General features: G+C 39.3%; 1 protein-coding gene across 1 annotated transcript in view; it reads left to right on the top strand.

Moving 5' to 3' along the window:
* The window catches only part of MOCOS (molybdenum cofactor sulfurase), a 225560-nt gene extending 204302 nt beyond the window's left edge, over nt 1-21258 (top strand). Inside the window, exons 10-15 of the mRNA XM_075494151.1 lie at nt 838-919; nt 5532-5653; nt 6269-6374; nt 10365-10491; nt 12784-12888; nt 20264-21258. Of these exons, the coding sequence (XP_075350266.1) occupies nt 838-919; nt 5532-5653; nt 6269-6374; nt 10365-10491; nt 12784-12888; nt 20264-20410 (689 nt within the window). The 3' untranslated portion in view covers nt 20411-21258. The remainder of the gene's footprint in view (nt 1-837; nt 920-5531; nt 5654-6268; nt 6375-10364; nt 10492-12783; nt 12889-20263) is intronic.
* The last annotated feature ends 221 nt before the right edge of the window (nt 21259-21479 follow it).

Below are 21479 nucleotides of genomic sequence, written 5' to 3'. Positions count from 1 at the left end.
TGGTTTATGTTGTAGTATAATTGAAAAGAGTTGGATTCATTGCAGCCACACAGTAAAATCCTTTGTTCGTCATTTCAGATTATTGCTTTCAATTAGCAGAAAGGAAAATAGTACAGCTTTTCTTTTAGTTCTAGTAAGCCATTGTAGCCTTTCCATCTCTTTGGCTCATTCTGTTCAAGATAAGAAAACTATGGAAGAAACTGTTAACATAGATGATTACCAGGGATTCCTCATCTGGTTTAAATTTAGGGATGGATAGATGGGAATAATTCTCTCATTAGTGGTTTCCGTACATTTTATTTTTAAATTAATATAGTTTTATGACACATTATATTTCTTTCCTTGAACAGCCTGTGCTTATTTTTGTTTCTCCCTACTCCCCTCCATCTTTCATCTTTCATCTTTCTGATCACTCCATCCCACCACTCCAGAAAAAAACAACCCAAGAGTGATTAACCTTATCTCCTGATTTGCTAGAGGGGGCACAACAGTGATAAACTTATCCTTTCAACAGAAACCATGACTGAGGCAGTAATTCTGTGCCAGTTCCGTTGCCCGAGATACACAGAGAATGAAGCTACTCAAAGCTGAAATTGTATATTCCTTAATGTGGTTTCGGTACCAAGGTCATCTGCAGCCATTGCTCTTTCCATTATCATTTGGAGCCACCTGCAGGCAGAGAATATAATTTTAGCAAAAAGAAAGGATTTTTTTCACATGCTATTTGGGAGGCTGCTGTGATTGTGAACAGGTGCAAAAATAAGAACTTTTTTTCATGACCCTATGTTTCTGCATAAATGTTTTTTTTTAAATATGGTTTGCTCTCCACCCATCTAGGCATGGACCCAATAGCTCTATCACTAGAAGAAAATACTGGAAAAGAGGCCATGATCTATGAGAGTAAAGTCTGTTCACACAGGTGAGTGAGAGCAGAAAGGAATCAAAGCTGAAAATCACTGCAATGACACTCAGGACATGATTGGATGGACACACAGGGGCAGAAGTCCTTAAAAAAAGAGAGGGAGGGTGGAAAGCAATGAATGATTTAGTGGACCAGAAGACAGATTTAGATAGGTAATTTGGCATGCCCAGCATGTCTGGTAGAAAACACTAAAAAATAATAAGAATTAAAAAGCGGGGGAAAGGATGGTACAAGAGACTGTGATGACTTGGCACTCACTTGAATAAGGGAGATCTTTGTTTTACTTGCTGCAAGGATGAGAAAAGGGAAAGGTGTCCCCAGTTACTTCTAAATGCTAACTGGGGGCCTCAGCAGGACTCTAGAATCTGTTCCTTCATTTGACAGTAATGATGCTGGCAACTTTGCCCATTTCATACTGTGCGGATTCAAAATTGCTAGACCCCACTGAGGTTATAAACAGCTTTCCATATTTACAACCCTTTTTAATTTTGTTTTGACCACCCATGTTGGTCAGTGTCCCCTTAACAATCTTGGGAAGATTGCAGGTGAGTATGTGAAATAACATTAACTCTAATCAAGAGACATACCACTTCAGTGAAATATAACATTATGCATAAATTAGTTTCCTGTCAGTGAACTTAAGTGTTTATCCATTATATTTTCTAAGTACTTCCCAGTCTCATTAAGTTTTCTGAGTGGCAGCATATCAAGTGCCTTCCTAAAGTACATTTGCATTATCTACTACGTTTCTTTTCACCGAGTCTCTTGGTAAGTCCAACTAAAAGAGCCACTTACAGATTAACGTCTTCTTTTAACCAAGGTATACAAATTCTTTGTAACCCTCTACATTTGCTTCTCTGAGGGTAACACATAAACAAACCAGCAGAAGACCTGGCCATTTTCCCCATGGAGCCATGCAGGAAATTATATTCTCCTTCTTTTCTGCTAGCTATTCAGACGATAAAGAGGATCTTTTTCTGAAAAGTTTATTTTCCTCAGGTAGTGGAATTCACCCAAGAGTCATTTGTTTTAACCATCTGTCCTACTTCCCTTAGTGTTGACTCATCCTTAGCTTCCCCATGGTTAGCCCATCTATTACAGGCTGTAAAATAGGCTAGGTTATCTTTCTCTCTGTGTACATATAATTGGCTGCCATACTATTTATTGTAGCTTGTCTTTCATGTCACTGACTGTGTCATTTTTAATGTATGAAATAGGAAATTTTCACGGGAAACTGCTTCGAGTTCTGAGGAAGAAAAGGATGTGTGCTGGTTTTGGCTGGGATAGAGTTAATTTTCTTTATAGTAGCTAGTATGGGGCTGCGTTTTGGATTTGTGCTGAAAACAGTGTTGATAACACACTGATGTTTCAGTTGTTGCTAAGTAATGTTTACACTAGCCAAGGACTTTTCAGCTTCCCATGCTCTGCCAGGCGCACAAGAAGCTGGGAGGGGGCACAGCCAGGATAGTTGATCCAAACTGACCAAAGGGCTATTCCATACCATATGGTGTCATGCTCAGCAGATAAAGCTGGGGGAAGAAGAAGGAAGGGGGGGACATTTGGAGTGATGGCGTTTGTCTTCCCAAGTAACCATTACGCGTGATGGAGCCCTGCTTTCCTGGAGATGGCTGAACACCTGCCTGCCCATGGGAAGTAGTGAATGAATTCCTTGCTTTGCTTTGCCTGCATGCGTGGCTTTTGCTTTCCCTATTAAACTGTCTTTATCTCAACCCACGAGTTTTCTCCCTTTTACCCTTCCGATTCTCTCCCCCATCCCACCAGGGGGGAGTGAGCGAGCGGCTGCGTGGGGCTTAGTTGCCAGCTGGGGTTAAACCATGGCAGGATGGAATGACAAAGGCGAGATGCAAGACAAATTGCACAGAGTGGACTGTGATTAGCAAGTAAACAAGGCAGAAAGTAAAGCAGAATGAGTGGACAACATTGATGAGGCTCCCAAACTGCTCAGAGATCCAACAGCGCTGATGTCAGGTTCCTGCATTTCAGCAGGGGAGCCTCCAGGGCCAAAAAATGGAAATAGGAGCAAAACAGTGCTTTGCAGTAGGACAGGAGGTGATTTGTTGTCTGGGGTCTTTTCTGCAAACGTGAGGAAGTTTAATTTCACAGCATCCATGAAAGTTTAATGAGCCCAAGTTTCCCTTGTGAAGCAATTCATCAGTGTTAGCCTTCATCTCAGCAGGGGTTGTCCATCAGCATGTGCTGCTCACATCGGAGGGACATGCCTTTCTAGTATAATATCTAACAGTGGACAGATGCAAGTAGAAGCTAGTGATGTTAAGGTTATTGATGTTGTAGAAGACCCTAAATGCTCAAGGTTAGTGCTCTACTGAAAGAGGCAGGGACAGAGCCTCCTCTTTGACAGGCCACAATATCAAAGAGATCAAAGGAAAGGTATCAGTGGTAGATGACAAAGGCGTAGTTAAAAACAAGGTGAACTGAGCCTGTTGTGCGTAAATGTATATATTATATCCCTTGGGACCAATATTCAGACTTCAGCTGTCCTTGTTTCTTGTTCTATAAATTACCTAGCTAGAGGGACCAGCTGTAACAAACTGAAGCTAAACAACATAAGAAGATGAGTGGGGAACTCAAGGCAAACAGCAAGTAAAATCTGAGAGAACTAGGCCCTCCTTTATAAATTGCCTGACATGTGCCAAGTGAAATGTCATGCTGACAGATGTAAAGTAATACTCAACCAAAATAAACATAAGCAGAAAATGAGTAGAATTGAGTGACAACAGAAGAACTTTGAATAAGACCCTGAAGAGATGATGGTACTTGCTCAGAAAATGGTCTGACGATAAGGGAAAGCAATTTGAAAACATAGGAGTCTTGGAATACAAAAACTACACAGTGACATTTGATGAAATGCTAAGAGTGCTATGTGTCTCTAAGTCGGCCACTGTGACTCAAAATGGTAAGCAAATAAAAAAGAGGGCAAAACTTTGATCCTGATTTATACAGTATTAAGCCCCAGCAGGCTGCTAGAGGTAATTGGCTCAGGAGAGAATTTAAATGCCCCTAGCACCTCTGTTTGGGTGGGAAAAAATATTTGGGGAATTTGTTTCGCCTGTACTGTTACCATGGAAGATTCGTGCCTTCTCGTTAGCAGCCTTCTCCCTAACACAGTGACCAGCAAGGACACAAGAACTGCTCAGCTCAGACTATAGAATCTCATGTGGAGTCTCACCTTTTGGTCCTTGTTTCTTGCCACAATACCTGCATCTCATAATACCACAGTTTCATTTCAGCTCTAGGGCGTCGCTGGCTAGATGCAGCTGTGGTTAGCATCAGTCCAGTCTCAGAGTGGGGAGAGGGATGCCGAGCTGCACCACGATCAAAATTCAGAACAACTGCTGAAGAGAGATCTTATCCCTGCAGGATTATAAAATCTCTTTGATTTCACTTGTCCTGGCTTTCTACCCGTGTAACTCAGCTGAACCTACAAAGCATTTCGTAAAGCAAATCCACTTCTCTCAATCCTAGGGCTTAGCATCTTTTGCTGTGAGGAACTGTTTTTCTTGTTTCACAGAGCAGATGGTCTCCATGCAGATCAGTTTCTTTGGCTGGATAGGACAAAAAGGTGAGCATAGGACCACTGCTCCCTCACTTTCCTTACTACAAGAATCCTGCCTAGATCAGCATGAGAATTTGCATTCCTCTTATCTGTTTATGCCATTTAAAAGTTAGATGTCAGTCAAATCTCCTTTTGTAGTCAATAGAGTTAAACACTCCCAGAGTGTGACTCATCCCATCCTAAAGTCTGATGTAGATGGGAACTACTTACCTCTTTCCGTTATCTGTGAGGGGAACCCAGATAACTAATTTAAGATTGAAGTTAAGATTACTCAGGGCTGAGGAATCTAATGGCAGATAGGATCCCTTCCTAGTGGTCTGATCTGTGCCCTTCCTGAACTGAGAGAGGTGATCTCAAAATCTTTCTAGGAGAGATTACAGCCAGGTAAAGAAGGCAAATCTATTGCCAGCCTTGCATAAGTCGCTAGGCGATGTACTAGTAATGGAAACCATCTTTAGATGGAGAGATACTTGGGCTTTGCTAGTGGAGCCATGTTTTAATGTGGAGTGTCTGTACTAACATGAATTAAATCAGGGAATTAACATCATTGTATCTGATGGGATCATTAAAAATTACATACAGTGTGGCACAGTGGGGAAATCTTAAATTCACCTCAGGTTAATCCTCTTTGTTTTAGTAAAAAGCACAGACCAGAGAATAACATTTTCATAATACTTGATTGCAACATTGTAATATGGGCTACCAGTTACTGTACTTCAGAGTGAGTGTTTTGAGCGTTACGATTATTTAATCCTTTATTCCACAGTAATTTTCTGTATAAAACTAAATTAGATCTCATGAATATTAACTTCAAGACTAACAGAGTAAAGTTGAGGAAATTGGGAGATAAAATTATGCAGACCTTCACATCTCTATTTTATCACTCATCAGAGAATACAGATTCTGTATTTTGTATTCGAAGAAGCAGAATAAACATCTTCGTAATTCATCTTCAGCTTTGCAAATTAATGTTTGGGCAATCAAATTTGCTAAGTCCCTCTTTTCTCATAATAGGGTAAAAACATATGACTGTGGAGAAAGAATTGCTGAGTGGTTCTCTTTGTTTCTTGGTCGTCCATGTCGCTTGATTAGACAAAGTTCAGACATGAACAGATCGCATCAGAAAAATACAAAAGGTATGTTGTCATTCTTAAAAATATTTGTGATTCCTCACATAGTAAACATCAGGCTCGTGGACTTCATACTGACTATATAATTACCCTGATAAAGGGTGAAAGAGTCATTCAGTATTGATCTAGTAGGTTTCAAAGGGTACATTTATACCCAAACTGTGTTTATGCTGCCCTTCTAGTTGTTACATTTGGTGAAAATGTACAGGTACACCAGTCTGGGTTTTTTTATCATCATGACCATGATTTTGTCTGGAAACTCAATGATCATGAGTTTCACGATGATGAAAAATCTATAAACAAAGAATTTATTCTTAGACTAAATTTCATTATAAAAAAGGATCAAATGGAAAGAACATCAAAAATCCATAGATATTGCTCTTGTAAATTGTTTTACAAATTTGGTAAAATCTCAGCTCTATTTCAGTTTCTAAATGTATTGCATCATTATCATTTACAGGTTTGAGGGGATTCTTGGAATCTTTCCTTAGTGTCTGGAGCTGAATGAATAATTTTTTAATGAGAAGGAATAAGAGGTCAAAGGAAGGATGAGGTGAAATTACTAGTATAATCTTCCTGATTTTTAACGATCATTTTAGAATGTTGGATTCCTTTCTTTAGGTCTAGCATCTGCTACAAACATCTCACTCTCTCTTGTGAACGAAGCACAATACCTCCTGATAAATGTAGCAAGCATTCTGCAGCTGAAAGAACATATTTCTGCAAGGTAAGATCCTTCTGTCTCCAAATGTCTCTCAGTGGTCTTGGATTCCAGAATCTTGCCATAAGATGTCAATATAACTGTTTTATCTGGAAATTTAGAGAGAATTACTTTTCAGTGTTCAACAAATATATAGGTACTAAACTGGTATAATTACTGATTCCTGTATGACTTCTGAAAATTTGGATTAAATGCTTGAACATAATCTTTCTGCCAGTCATCTTTAGGAAGACTTAAACAAAATTCTTGTCAAATGATTTGGTGGCAGGAGACTATTGGGAACCAGCCAACTTCTATTTGTGGGAAGAACAAGGATAATTAAGTTTTCTCAACATAAATAATCTGGCAGGTGAAAATACAAAATCTTGCTACTTGCTGAACTATTTCTTTCCTATAGGAAGGATTAAGATTTACAGCAAACATTCACAACAGAAATATTTTAAAACTACTTGCAGGACTGGATTAATTTCATTTCTTAATTGAATTTGGCTTTACTTGTACAAAGTGGGAGATACAAGCAGCAAATGAAACATTGAGCCAGCCCACAGTTCAAAGATAAAGAATCCATTACCAGATAAATTTTCATATGCTGACAGTAGAAAGTTGCTGTTTCTTGAATATAAGTAGGACAGGCTCAAAATCCACAGAAAATCTGCCCTCAAGGCCACCATTATAGCTGTGCATCCCACAGCCCCAGCATTTGTCTCTGAGCCCCCTTTTCCTGTCTCACTAAACTTCCCTGCCTCTGCTTGGAGTCATCTTCTCTCCTCTTAGGCACCCACCAAACATTCCCCCTGCATTGAAATTCCCATTTTGAGTAAAGGAGGAAAATATATATAAAAATAAATATATATATATATATATATATCTGTAGGAGGATACGTATATAGCTTCAGGATTTAAAATGAGTGACTGAATGAAGCATCACTACAGACCACTGGAGCTTGCATTGCCTGAGGGCTTTCTTTCTTTAGGAGAAGACAGTGGGCAATTTTAGCATATCATGGCAGTGCTCCTCTGGGAAAAATGCCTGGAAAAGGTGAATCAGTCCATCTATCAGCTGTTTTGACTACCCTTTCTCAGTGATAGTTAATGCCTTCTTTTGAGGCTTGACTGGCTTGGTTACATCTCCTTGAGAGAACAACACTTTAGGCATCCCTTACTAACGCTGGGCTTTTACCATGGTGAGGCCCAGTGAGGAACCTTCCAGACATGGGATCTGAGTGCAAAGAAGAGGTGTAAGGCAAGTGAGGATGAAGGAGGACAGGGAACTTCGGTAAAACGTGCAATGTCAGATGATCCACTGATTTTGCACCTAATATCTTCCAGTACAACTAGACTTGTAATCTCTTTTTCTTCAAAGGAAACTCCAGATGTGACTGGAGCTGCCATGATGCCTGAGAAGCATCTTGCTTCCCACTCAGCAGCACAAGTTGGAAAAGTTTTCCCTATTTTACCATGCAGTGCTTTCTCAGGGTGTTGGGGAAATGAATTCAGCATATGTGTACAGCGTCATCATTTTGCACTGTTACTAAATTGTGGTGTACGAACTTTCCAAACACTGAACTGTGCAATGTATTTTCTAGAATCTGCGCATATGGGTCTTTATTAAAGGTTTTTATTTTTTAGAAAGTATTATTTAGCTTCTTGGAAAGTGGGTTTGGTTTTGTTTAATGGAAACCTGCTAAGATTTATAAAACAATTTTAATCTTCAATTGAGTTTTAATAATTTCTCTTTGTTTGTATCTTCTGTAAGTAAAAATCAATCTTCTAGTTTGCACTTGGCTGTTGAGAGGTGATCTAAAACAGAAACAGCAATTTAGTTGGAAGTTAGAATGTCACATACTGTTGGAGAGCTATATGTATATGGAGACATCCACCTCTCTGTTGTTGCCTTTACAGGTCACCTCCATGAAAATCCCCATGGCCTGGCCTTACGCTCAAATGTTATTGCTAGAAATACACCCTTGAAAATGCAAATGCTCATTTTCAAGTTTGCCTGTTAAATATATGTAATGCGTTCTGGATTGCAGGGCCCATACTATGAAAAGTCCAAAGTACCCAGGCTGGCTTTGGCAAAATACACTGATTTTCACAACAGATCCCAGTTGAGATATGCAGGAGGAAGGTGCCTGTCACTCCATGCAGCCAATGCACGTTTCGGGGGGGAGATGATGGGCATTTACTCAGCTATGTGCTGCCAAGTAATTAGAAGCAGTTCGGAGGGCTGGGCACAGGCACAGCAGAGGTAAGGTATTTTGGAGGTGAGCCTGAGCAGATTGAAGGCAGAGAGACTAGGAGTAGTGGCATTGCAGTCTTGGAGGATCAGCAGCAAGGGATAAACCAGTAGAAACTAGAAATAGTTTTCAGCAGCTGGCTCAGGATGCTGCAGGCCCAGCTCTGAGGTTACTGGGGCTTTTGATGCCCCCACGGGTACTGGCTGGGGCGGCGAGCACTGATGTGTCACAAAATGCATTCAGAACTAGAGGCTACACAGCATCCAAGCCCCAAGAGCCCACAGCAAAGCTGGGAAGCACACCAGCATAACTGAACTTGTTCATGACTAACCCCTATTTTCCTCCCTTCCTGTCTGAGCACTGGCATAGGTTACACTTTCTGTTGGCTCCTATCTCCTGCAGTCATTTCAAATTGTGTCTCAGCCATGGGATTGCTTGTGGGATCTCCAGGGAAAACCTGTAGCCCTTCAGCTTCCCATGCCACTTTCTGCCCCGAGGCTGCTGGAGCCCTTGTGAACAGCGAAGGCTCGCTGGAGCAGGGCTTGTGTGGTTTGACTGAAAGTCTGCACAGGCAGCTTATCCTTATGCACATTTGTCTGCTAAAGAAGGTCATCCAGACTAAGTAAAATAAGCTCTTCTTTTCACCTAACAGGCCTCTTCTGCCAAGACTGCTTGATGTGAACAGTTTTCCCTGTGCTTTGATTTTGCATGGGTTTTTTTCTCATTTTAATTAAAACACATTTTAAGCTGTATGTCCTTACTTTTTTAATTTGTTTTTTTCCCAGGACAGAAACTTCTCTTTTCACTACTTACCCAGGTTTCTGCCTCTGCTATAGGGTGTCATATCCAAAAGCTGTCAGACTACAGCTAATGGAGTATTGAAAGTTGTTCACGTCCATAATAGCTAATGCAAAAATAAATGCTTTCCCCACTAACAATGGTGCTGAGAACTCCCTTGCAAATTTTAGGGCTGTCTTGGTACTGGCCGGGTTCTCCTTTAGAAGGAGAGTGAAGAATGACAATTCAAAGGTACAGCCAGATTTCTGATATTTGTATGCAATCTGCTGCTCTGTCTGCCTCATATATGTTCTCTGTACTGACACAAATCTACACTCTGGCAGTTCAAATGCTTGTAAAAAGGTGGAGATATCACCACACAGAGATTAATTTTTTTCAAAACACCTATCATTTGGTGCAATCTGCGGCATCCCAAAGGCAAATAATAATAATATGAGGAATACATTCTCTCATAAAATGCCTTTACTGGCCTTTTTCACCTTCAGCGTCTGCTGGTTTTGTCCCTTTTGCCACTGCAGCATGTGCAGAATAAGCTTCTATTTGCCTTCTTTATAGAAGCATTTAACAAGTCAAATGATTGCTAACTCAAAAGATCTTTTCTTTGCTACCATTAGCCTTACATATGATAACTAATAAGGAATTTTCTCATATGCATTGTTCATAATCGCCTGTCTACATGGTTTCATACCTACTTCACAGTTCCAGGTTACACCCCTGAAGAAGCCACCTAGAGGATTACAAATTATAGTTGAAGGATTACAAATTATAATTGAAGGTTTACAAATTATAGTTAAATACCGTGTGCCATTTTCATAGCCTTTGTAATAAAACTTGGTCCAGGTTATTCTGGAGAAACATTCGCTGAATCATATTAGCCACTAGATTCTTACAGCACAAATATCTAGTGCAGAACTAGTTAATAAATCTTATTTTCTCTTTTCTCTGTCAACTCTGTGAGAAGGTTGGAAGAGCCATTGGAAATAGAGGAATTAATTCGACGTTTCCGTGCCAACATTGTCATCAGTGCACCAGAGTCCTTTGAAGAAGAAGAGTGGGCTGAGATTTCAATAGGTGCTCTGCGATTCCAGGTGCGAACTTGTCTCCCTTGTCCTAGTCCCAGTCTATCACAAAGTATTTTGACCCCTGGAGACAGAGCAATTTTTGCAAGGCTTTGACTGGAACATGGGCAGCACAGAAGTTTGTGAAGTGTGTAAAAAACCCAAACATGCTATGACCTCTGGCAAACATGCTTAAATATAATTGAGAGGTTTTGACATATTTCTCCACACCTTTTTTTTTTAATTTCATAATTCATAAAATTTCCCACCTCTATCCAACTGAGCAGAAAAATAATCACTGTTTTGAGGCAGTTTGCAGCAAATATTTAGCCAGCATGTCACGAGAGAATACTGGTTGCTGTTAAGCATAGTAGTCCAAATGTAACCTCGGATTGCTGCACATCGAGAAACTGACTGCCAAAAGACTGGACATGAATACAAGTGAATGATCACTGTCTGTTGCCCTCTGTTGTATACATTTTGACACGTATACATGAACACATGTTTCTAAGTCTAGCCTGGTAGGGTTTTTTCATATGTTATGCTTCATATCATATCTAACAACATATTGTGCTTTGTACTGTAAGGAAAATGCTGAAGAGTTAGACTTTGTTGGCAAATACATTCTTTTGAGAAAAACTTCAGCAAAGGATCCATGAAGAAGCTACACATGAAACCTAAGGGAATGACACACATGTATTACACGTTCTATTGGATTTGTCTGGTCCTTAGATATGAAATATGTATTTGAAAATGCATTGCCTAGGTGATAATGAAGGTGTGAATAACAGAAGTGCTGAGGTCAGATCTAGAAGCTGTGATAGACATCACTCCTATTTCTTTCTGGTCAGCATACTGTAAGAAATGGAAAGGCCATTTTTTCAGTAAGGATAGAAATTATGACTTATCTGCTCTCTTCTTATGTGTACTTTGATCAGTAAGCTGTAATATGAGTTACAGAAAATTGAGGAAAAATTTCTTTAGGTAGGAAATGAGGACAAAATCCTTGGTGTATAGCTTGTTGGAGGCTGGAGCTGCACTAGGGATCTCAGCTCAGGATCCTGTTGTGGAAGATACTGTAAAACTACAGAATAAAAAGGCATTCCTGTTTCTGGCATTGAAATACTTTAGGAATGCAAGCTGAAAAAGAAAGGCTTACGCAACTTGCATTGTCTTTTCCAGTCTCTGCTAGGTCCTTATTCAGATACTGATGTAGTAACAGTAGAAATTATGTTAATGGTACTTGATGCCAGGAAAAAGGTAGAAGAAGCTGTTGAACAAAGCAAAGCAGGGAAAAATATTTCCTTCTCTGTCTTGTTTTCTTGTTCTTTTAATAAAAGATTAAGGCTATGGAAAATCACCTTCTGAAAAAGCTGAGCCAAATGTATGGTTTTGATTATTACACTGAAGAGGTGTACAAGCAGTTCTAGATGTACCTCAAAGAACTGAAATAGCACTTCAGATCAGCATATAAAAATGTTTGCAGTGTCAGGTTTAATTATTTGCCCTATTTGAAATTTACGACACATTTTACAAAAGTAGAATGTGTATATTGAGATACTGTTAACAGTTTCTATAATGTACAGCTTTGCTAAAGTTAGGGTTGCAATATTAAGGGAAACTGGAATATGTCTTCCTTCTTAATTTTAATGCTTTAAAAGGTAAGAAGAAATTCATTGCAGCTTTTTTCCCTAAAAACACACCCTAGTTCAAAGTAGAATTAACTTTAAGAACCATGCTCTGTATGATGTTACAGTAGAGGTTCTCATTAGTCCTTCTGATTATATAAACTTGTGAAAATTCACATCTTGCATTCTGATTATCTACAAGTGCTATGCCTATAAGAAAGAATGGGGAATATTGTGTATTTCAGCTGCACTGAAACAATGTAAACCAAACCCTGTTAGATTAACTCCAAGAAAATCCTCCTTGGTTTACATCCTGAGGCGCTATCTTAATTTTGTATTCAGTTCCCCTTTGGGCAAGTAGCTCTGCCAGCCTGTAGATGAAGTGAAGCCATCAGGAAATACAAATATGTAAATGTTTTTGACTTCTCAGATTCTGTCTCTGGGAAAGTTTTCCTGAAAAAAAGAAAAGAAAAAGTGAATTAAAAAATCAGTGAGACCTTTGCAAGTAGACCCTTTGAAAATGTACCTACATTAGGTGAACGGGCCTGACATCTTACGTAATTAAAGCAGAGAAGAACACAGGAAGTGTGTGAAAGATATGTTTTTAAGATATTATGATGGTCAGAAGCTTGTACTGTTCTGTGTTGTACTGCTTTGATATACAGCTGTGAACCTTCTTTAACTGAAATTTCAGGTTGTGGGTCCGTGCAGCAGATGTCAAATTATCTGCATTGATCAACAGTCTGGGGAACGAAACAAAGAATTTCTGCAGTCTCTGTCTGCTGCCAGAGGTAGAAAGGTCAGTACAGTACTCCAAAATAGCTGTATAGAAAGATGTAGTGACTTCATTGCACGCATAGTGAAATACATGCTGAGAGAATATTCACAATTAAGTTGTTATGCTAATCGTTACCATTTGTTTTTTCAGTAAAAAGAGGATGCACTTACAATGCAGATATGACATCGTTTATTTCCATAAAATGCTCAACACGTTTTTTTATTCAGAAATTGACTATTAATATGCATTATTTCTTACTGTGCTTGCTTTTATTCAGTATGTACTGCTTTACAATGTGTTTATTTTGCTCTTGAAAAACACGAGCTGATGCGCTGATGTCATTCAAGATGAGGAATCTGCAGAAAAATCAGAAAGTGTTTGAAATGATACAGTTAGCTCGTAAGACTAAACTTTATTCTTACTGTGAGAAACTACTTAGCAGGAAAAACAGAGCAGATGTGAATATAGTCAAAGTGGAAAGTAATTGATTAAGAAAGTGACTGGAGAATAATTGTGAAATACAGGCATTCGTCTGGAGTCCTGCTTCCTAAGGTTGCATCGCTTCTTGGAATTGAGAGTGCTCAGACAATGGCCAGACAGTTTGGCATCCCAAAAGCTTCACAAATCTCCTCATAAGTATTTATTTAGCTGAAAATCCTTACTCTAAATTTATTGCTTCCTGTTCATTGAACTTACGTTTTAAAAGTTTGTTAGCCAGTCAGGGCTCAGAAGCCTCACCAATACCAGCCAAACACCAGAGACTGGGCACAGCACAGAGGCAGAGCAATAACAAATAGGTTGAAAATTATTCACCCAAACAATGCACAAACAAGTTACAAATAATGCATTCTTTGTTAGGAAAAAAAAAAATAAATTGATTCGTCTCAGTGACTCATTAAGCAAACAAAGGGCTACATTTTCAATGAATGTTATCCTTGGTGAATAGCTCTGCCGGCTCCGTCTCGGAGCCAGCCGCCTGGTGCAGAGTGAGATGGGGAGAGGCGAGCAGGCAGGGGCCGGCTGCCTAGGCACAGCTTCCCGCTGACCTGAGATGACTTAGGGTTGCACAGCAGGCTCTGGCATCCAGATCGCCACAGCACATGTGCCTTTGTGAGATGAGCTCCTGGCCATGGTGGGTAGCCTGAGGACAGGAGCCCTCTCCAGGTAATGGTGAGCCACAGCTGGAACATCTGGGACACTAGAGCGCGTTCTGGCACTCTGGGCAGGGTTGCTGCCCAGCTGCCACTTGGGGTGCGGTATGCAGAGGACTTTCTCTACCCACATGGGTTTTACTGGATTATGACTTGAATCCTCGTAGAGGCAAAGCACTCTGTATTCAGGTACCTTCTCAAATGGCAACAAAACCTTACCCAGGACACAGATTCTCAGGAGAGGCAAAGCATCTTCTGCATGTTTCCTGCAGCAAAGATGAGCTTCTCTTTCATTCTGATTAACTCAGCAATGCAAAGGTTTTCTTGATACAAGCACTCCTAGAACCAAGTAACTCGTTCAAACAGAACTAAGGCAAAGAGAGCAATCCAGCCTCTTGAGAACAACCTGGTGCCAGATAAAAGATGCATGGCAAGGCGAGGCGCTGCAGAGCACAGCACTGCTATTCACAGTGGGGGAGTGCTCTGCTTCCCTCAGCTGCGCAACAATATTCATGCTGCAAAGAACCGGGCCTTCAGCTTTTTTTATTTTTCCCAGCCTTCAGCACTGCTGGCAGATGGGATCTTGTGAGCATGCCCTGCTCTGCATAAGGCCAAGTCCTCTGGGTTAGCTTGACAGCTGAAAGAGATAGTTTGATCTGGTTATTTTGCCTGAACTGGTCTGAGAAGACCTCAGAGCAATCCCTCCTGCAAGTCATCTGTGGGATGGTGGTCACCAGCTGGTTATCAGTGAGTAGCACCCGAGGACTATGGCATCTTCAGTGTGCTAAGCAGACCTAGCAGAGGACGTTGATCCAAACCTTTCATGGTTCACAAGGGGGAGAGAGAACGAACATTGAGTTAAATTGTGACTGTGTTAAATTGCAGAGCTAATCCTTTGGTGACTCATGTCTCTAGCATGCGCTTTTCTGTTAAGGAGTCATCTAACAGACTACATTTTCTTTTTTTATCAGATACAGATTCAGTGAAGGAATTTAGCAGTGCTTGTTCCCAGCTGTCAATAATGCAATTCAAACTACAAAAAACAAATGCAGCGAAATAAGATTTAAGCTAATTTCCCAGTAGAAGGGGAACTGATATTTTTGAAAGGTTGTTGTAGTTGCTTGATTTCCAAAACAGTAAAGATACTGCACATACAAATGGATAGCAAATCCTGAATGCTTAATGAGAGAGCCAGATGTCAATATTTACCTTTTTTGGTTTGTTTTTCCAAGAACACCAACCTGGAAAAATATGTCAAACTTTATCAAACTGGTAGCCCAAATGACAGCACTGTCAATGAACTTCAATAATGAGCTAAATAAAGTAAGGCTTGTAAGAGGTGGTTTGATATTTATTTCTGAAATCATGTTTTTCTCCATCCCGCTGAGAACCTGGTGCTCCAAGTTGAAAGACTGAGGCTTTGCATAGATGGGTTGCAGCTGAAAGTCAGAACCAGCTACTGTAATTAGCCACACAAGCAATTTGCATGTTTCCTGAGAAATGTAAAGCAGGGTGCTGAAGCCTAGCCATTTACTTTTTATGAAACCTTTTATCACATTGTTTGAAATAAAACGCAAACACCTCTACAAAGTGAACTTGAGCTCTGCTGCCATCAGTTCTGAAGAAACGCTCATTAAGGATTCCTTCTGTAATTTTGGCTGAAAAGGAAAAATGAGCTCTCCTCCTGTGACAGAGCTCTCTCTGTTACTGCAGGAGACTACAAAAGGCTAGGTAACTACATTAAGCAAATAGCATAAAAATAGCCATGCACTGTTTCACATACGTCACCACCTGATGCAAAACACACATAGACAGAAAGGAGAGAACATCGAATTCTTGCCTGTCTGCTGTGTTTTGCAGATGCAGTTTAATGCTAACAATAGCGGAAGCCCTGTGGGTAGATTTGCAGCAGTGCTATAAGCTGGGACTTGCTGTCAAGGTAGCAAAGGGAATTGCATTAGCAGTCTGCCCCAGCATAAATGTACAGATAGCGGTACATCAAGGGAAATCCATTATGTTTGCACATGCCCTCATACACTAAAAGGCTTGTGTTTTTTCCTGCGGGCTGTTGATCCTCCTTTATGTATCTCATTGTGCCTTGGGAGAGCTTCTTTCCCTGCAGAATTAGACGCTGTGCCTTTGGATTGCTTACTGAAACATTAGCAAGGATAGCAAATGACTTCTCTTATCAGATGCATCATTAACATCATTTTCATAGTAATGCAGGGCCTTACACTATTCGATGCTTTTCATCCAAAGATCTGGAACATTTGCAAACAGTGATCGATGTAATTAATAGACCTCTGAAATAATATGGTTCTCTTTTCTCATTGGTGGCTGAACTGGAAAATGCATTTATTTAAGGTAGAGCAAAGGAAAATCAGTTCTTAGGAAAACATTCTGCTGTCCAGAGATTTTCAACAGAACAAGACCCGGGTTTTTGACACCAAGTTAAAAGTTTCCCTTTTTTCCAATATGAAAAATCAGCATGTTGAAAGTGAGTACTTCCACTCTCCTATTTTGTAATGCTTTACTAATAAGTTTCGGTGAATCCAGAGCTAATAAAACATCCTTACATTAAAAAAAAATATTCGGCTTTAATAATTGCATCTCCCAAACCTTTGCATGGGAGGGAGGTTATGTTATTGTATGAATAAAATGAGCAGACGTGCACAGGTAGATTAATCTATTGGGAGAAGGCAGCTGAGAGCTACATCTAGGGGCAAAATTAATCCATCTCATCCATCCAAAGCTAAGTTTTAGCATGCAGTATCATTTATGTGCTTGTTACACATTCTAGCAGGGCATTTTCCCTACCAAGTGCTAGTCTGAATTAACTGATTGTTTAGGAGCTGTAGCTTGAAGGCATCTCATCTCAGCCTTTGTCAGATGTAGCACCTCAGGTTTCTGCCTTACAAAAGGAGATACTGCACCCAGGCTATTTCTCTGTCAGTGAATATCTAAGCAGTGCCTATTACTGTTGATCCAGTAAATGTACTTGAAACAACATGCAAGAATGACAGCATTTTACAGCTCCTCCTTCAAGTGAGTGTGATGACTATCATATGATTCACTGTTGGCAAGAATAAGTACGTTTTATCTATTTCTCCCAGCAGTGAAGTGTTGTGCTTTTTACTAATCAAGAAGCTTTACATTTTTTGTCCCTGTGAAGTTTGAGTGATAGGAAGAGCCCCTAGTGCCATCAGAAGACCGAGCAGATAAAGCCACAGAACTCACAGTCCAGCACTCCCTGCCCAGTTCTTGGTGTGTTCTGGGGAGGTTATACGCGGAATAAAATGCCCTTGAAGCCAGGAAAAGGTAGCAACAGCAGAGAGAGATTATGCAGTTCATTGTAATAACTCTGCAGGCTGTAATCTCTGCGTCCGAAAGCCTCATTTTTCAACAGTGAAATGTGAGAAGGGCCAATTTCTACATTTTATCTTTCCCTTGAAACAGAGCTGAAATGGCAGGATGCACAGCTTTTGTGGTTGCTTGGGGGGAGTTGCTATTATCAGTATTTGCTGAGTCAATATTTGTAATTATTGGAAAAACAAGGAAATTTACTTAAAATATATTAAATCCACTTCTGGTAATCACAAGCTAAGTTTTGGTCTTAAGAACAAAAAGATTCAGAAAACAAAGAAGTCAGCAATTCCAAGCGGGTATTAGTACTAAAATATGTATACCATCAGTATACCATCACCTTGAAAACTCCTTAGGCATCACCTAGTCTCAGCACTGAAAAAAATACTAGGAGACTTTAGATGCCCAATCAGAGTAGGGAAATACTAAGGACCAGTATTAAAATAGTATTTGAGAACTCCTGAAGATAAGATGTATTCACACATGCCTTTTCTTAAATAATTCTGAATGGTTTAAAGTGCTTTAAGAAAAAAAAATCTTCCTAAATGATTCACAAAAACAGAAAAATGGTAAATTAAATTCTCAACAGTCAACAATCTTCCCAGATTTATTTTAGTCTTGTTTTAAGATAAATCAAGATGTTAATACAGTAAATATAAATAAAAAACTTCTTATGTATCAAATAAGTTCATTTACACGGCTGAGTTATAAAATTCCTTCCTCTGTGAAATGTGGCATAGCATGGACTAATATTCATTTTACAATATTTGTTTTATGATTGCCTGATTTTTTAAAACAACAAAATTATGGCAACTGTCATTTTTGCACTAGGGTATAGGAAGTAAATCCAGGATATTAACCACAAGGCTGAAAAACACATCATTTATGCCAATAGAGAAACCACAGCTTGTCAACAAATAAGAGAAAAGCAAGAATGGAAACATAATACTATGTACTTTAATATTTTAAATGAAACAGATACCAACTTACCATTTGAGGATCATGGTTGATCTAACACAGTCACTGTGCTAGAGGATCGGGATCTTACTGTGCTGCAGTCATTCCTCAGCGTTAAATACTAGAACACTGACCATAAGGACCTACCCTGTGTCCACCAGTGTTGACAACATTATGGTCACAGATAGTCAAAAAGTGTCCAGCTATATATGGGGACCTAATCAGGTCAACTATATATGGGGACCTAATCAGGTCCCCATGTATGTGAAATGCCAGTGAGGTGAAGGAATAGCAGAAGTAGCCAAAAAAACACTGCTTGGGAGCTGATTTTCTTTTTGATGTTTAGGATTACAAATGAAACAGAGAGACCCAAATTCAGAGGCTGAGGCCATGTTTGGATAGATCTCTGCTTTACAGCATCTCTCTTACTTGGGACTAGGTCTCAGCCTTACCTCTCGCTAATTCTTCAAAGACCAAAAGCTGTTTCGTGTTACCTCATTACTGTATCTTTATTTAATTATACAGTGCAAGAACAGGAGAAAACATACTGCCTTCATATTTAGTCTGTCACATATGCTCCCTTAAATCCAGCTAGCACTATTTTTTAAATTTATTGCAATTCCCTTTACCTAGTATATTTTTCTAAACCTGCTGTAAATGCATTCCCTCAATTTCAGGATCATCAATCTGAGCATTGGCAGTAAATGTAATCAGGAAATGAAGAAAGAGAATAGAGTTTTGTTTTTAAAATGTATTTTTTCAGAAATACCAAATGCATTTCGTTTGCTTATTTATTTACTTTACACTTTAGAGTGACTGGTACATTTTGACTGTAGCCTACCAAAACAAAACACTTTTTATTGAAACCTGTAAAAAAAGAAAATTAGTATTGGGTTTCCAAGATCCTCAGTTTGAAGAACAAAGACATTCTGAAGTCTACAAATCAATTAGCAATTTAACATGGTCTTCAGCATTCCTTTATTTCTTACTTTATCTATTTCTTTAATTAACTATTATCTAATCATTTGGAAAATATTATCATGAGATTGCAAGTCTGTTTCTTGCACATTTCTAAATTCTCCACTGTTGGAAAACAAAACCACAAAAACACACCAGTCTCTTACTATGACATTTCCAGATCACACCCAGCTGTTCACAGTTACAACTGTGACGTTCAACGTGCTTAAGATTAAGACCACACATAAGAGTGCAGACACCCAGATCCGGTTTTCAGTGCCTGCGAGGGTTTTATGGTCAGCGGGTGAAGTGGTTATTCTGTTCCCCTTTTCTTTATTATTCGGTATCACAAGGGCACATATCTTAAGTATTTCTAATATTTATGTAGGATGGCTTCACAGGTAATGACAGATAACAAGTGGTAGTCCTAATAAAACAAACTTCCTGAATATTTTCTGTAAAATATACTAAAATATGCATAAAAACAAATGAAGGGAAATTCACAAAGGCTAGACAGAACAAAGCTCTGTTAACAAAGCGACTAATTCATGGTAGAAGATGCAAGACTTTTCCTCACTGTTTGAACATACATGCGTTCTTGTTCTGCCTAGCCTTTATTTGTGATAATGCATTAACTGTACTTGTCAAGAGGCCAGAACAGTCATTAAATGACAAGACTGTGAAGGAGTGTAAATTACATGTATGATACTATGGAGCTCATGACGAAATACTATGCTATTTATCCACTTACTTAAGGTATTCTTCTTGAATAGCATGGGGTTAGCTTTTGTTTACCAGTCTATTATAGTTCATTAGTTAAAAATGTTCTTAATTACATGGAGATAGTACATACCTGCTTATTCTTAAAGTAAGATTGTTTTTCTAAACATATCTGGGTTGTGAGATCCTCTATAGATCTGATTACTTTAACGTGAGTTGCGTCTCAATACATATTTTGCTTTTTTCAGACAAACTTTGGCATATACCTGATGAACCAGCCCTTGTGCTCATCCTTTCCAGATATTTTATCGGTTGGGTCTCAAGTACTTCCAGTGCTGGAGGAGAATACAGAAATTCAGCCCCCGACATCCAGTGAAGAAAAATGTTCGGGATAGATTCTCTGGTGGAGATGAGATTTATATGCAACTCCAGGGAAAAGTCAGAAGTCAGTTATTCAAAAAAAAAGAAAAAGCTTCCACTCATTTGCTTCTGATTTAAGTCTTTTAATTTTCTGTTTGCTGTAAATGTTATCAGATGGCAGAACCCTTGATAATTACAGCTCACCTACATGTTTTTGCTTGTGATTAGGTTACAGCAGCCATAACTCTATTTTACTCAATTGCTTCAGGATGCAACAGGTTTGATCAAGTTTTACTGGTGGATGACTCCTAAAACAAGCCCAACATCATGGTCAGAAACCCACATCTCAATGAAGGAAAGTAAACGCAACAGTACACGACTTCCTTATGTTGCTTTGTTAAAACCACAATTGGGAGAGAGGATGCAGGACATATTTTAGAAACAATGTGGGTGGGAAGGGAACAGTGGGAGAGTGGCATGAGAGTAGCAGTCCGTTCAGCTTTTCAAAAATGAAACTGAAGGTGATGTGTAGACAGTCTGAAAGCACCAGAGGAGAGGGAACTGTTATTGGGAAATCTGTGTCTCCCTCTTCAGAAGTGGTGTGTGAGGATGCCAAAAAGGCACAAAGATCAATGAAGATTCAGTACGCCGTTTGCAAAACACATTCCCTGTGAAGCAATTTCATCCATTTTTTCTCGTCTTCTTTCTCTCGTTCCCATTTGCTACTTTTCTATCTGATTTATTTTATGTGATGACTTCCCACACACTTGTTTCCTTACATATTTGTTGATCTTGACACATTTTTTCTAGTTAGAGATTTTTCAACTAATACAGTCATGTTTTCTATACAAACTTTGTTTATCCTCAGTGGTCTCTAATGGTCTCTAATTATCCTCTTAGTGGTCTCTAAGAAGGGTTCCCTTCTTAAGGGAACCCTTGAAAGTTTGGATGCTTCTCCATCCCAAACAGGTCAAAGTATCCTTTTTTCTTACTCTTTGTGCATTTGATAATGCCCTTCTTAAAAGGCTTTTGAGTTCTTTATTATCCTAAATATGACTCATGCTTTCTGATTTCTGAGAGCAAATGTCTGAAACCTAGGACTTA

The sequence above is a fragment of the Mycteria americana genome, chromosome 2 (assembly GCF_035582795.1).
Source record: "Mycteria americana isolate JAX WOST 10 ecotype Jacksonville Zoo and Gardens chromosome 2, USCA_MyAme_1.0, whole genome shotgun sequence".
Taxonomy (NCBI): Eukaryota; Metazoa; Chordata; class Aves; order Ciconiiformes; family Ciconiidae; genus Mycteria; species Mycteria americana.
This window is presented reverse-complemented; position numbering and strand designations above follow the sequence as displayed.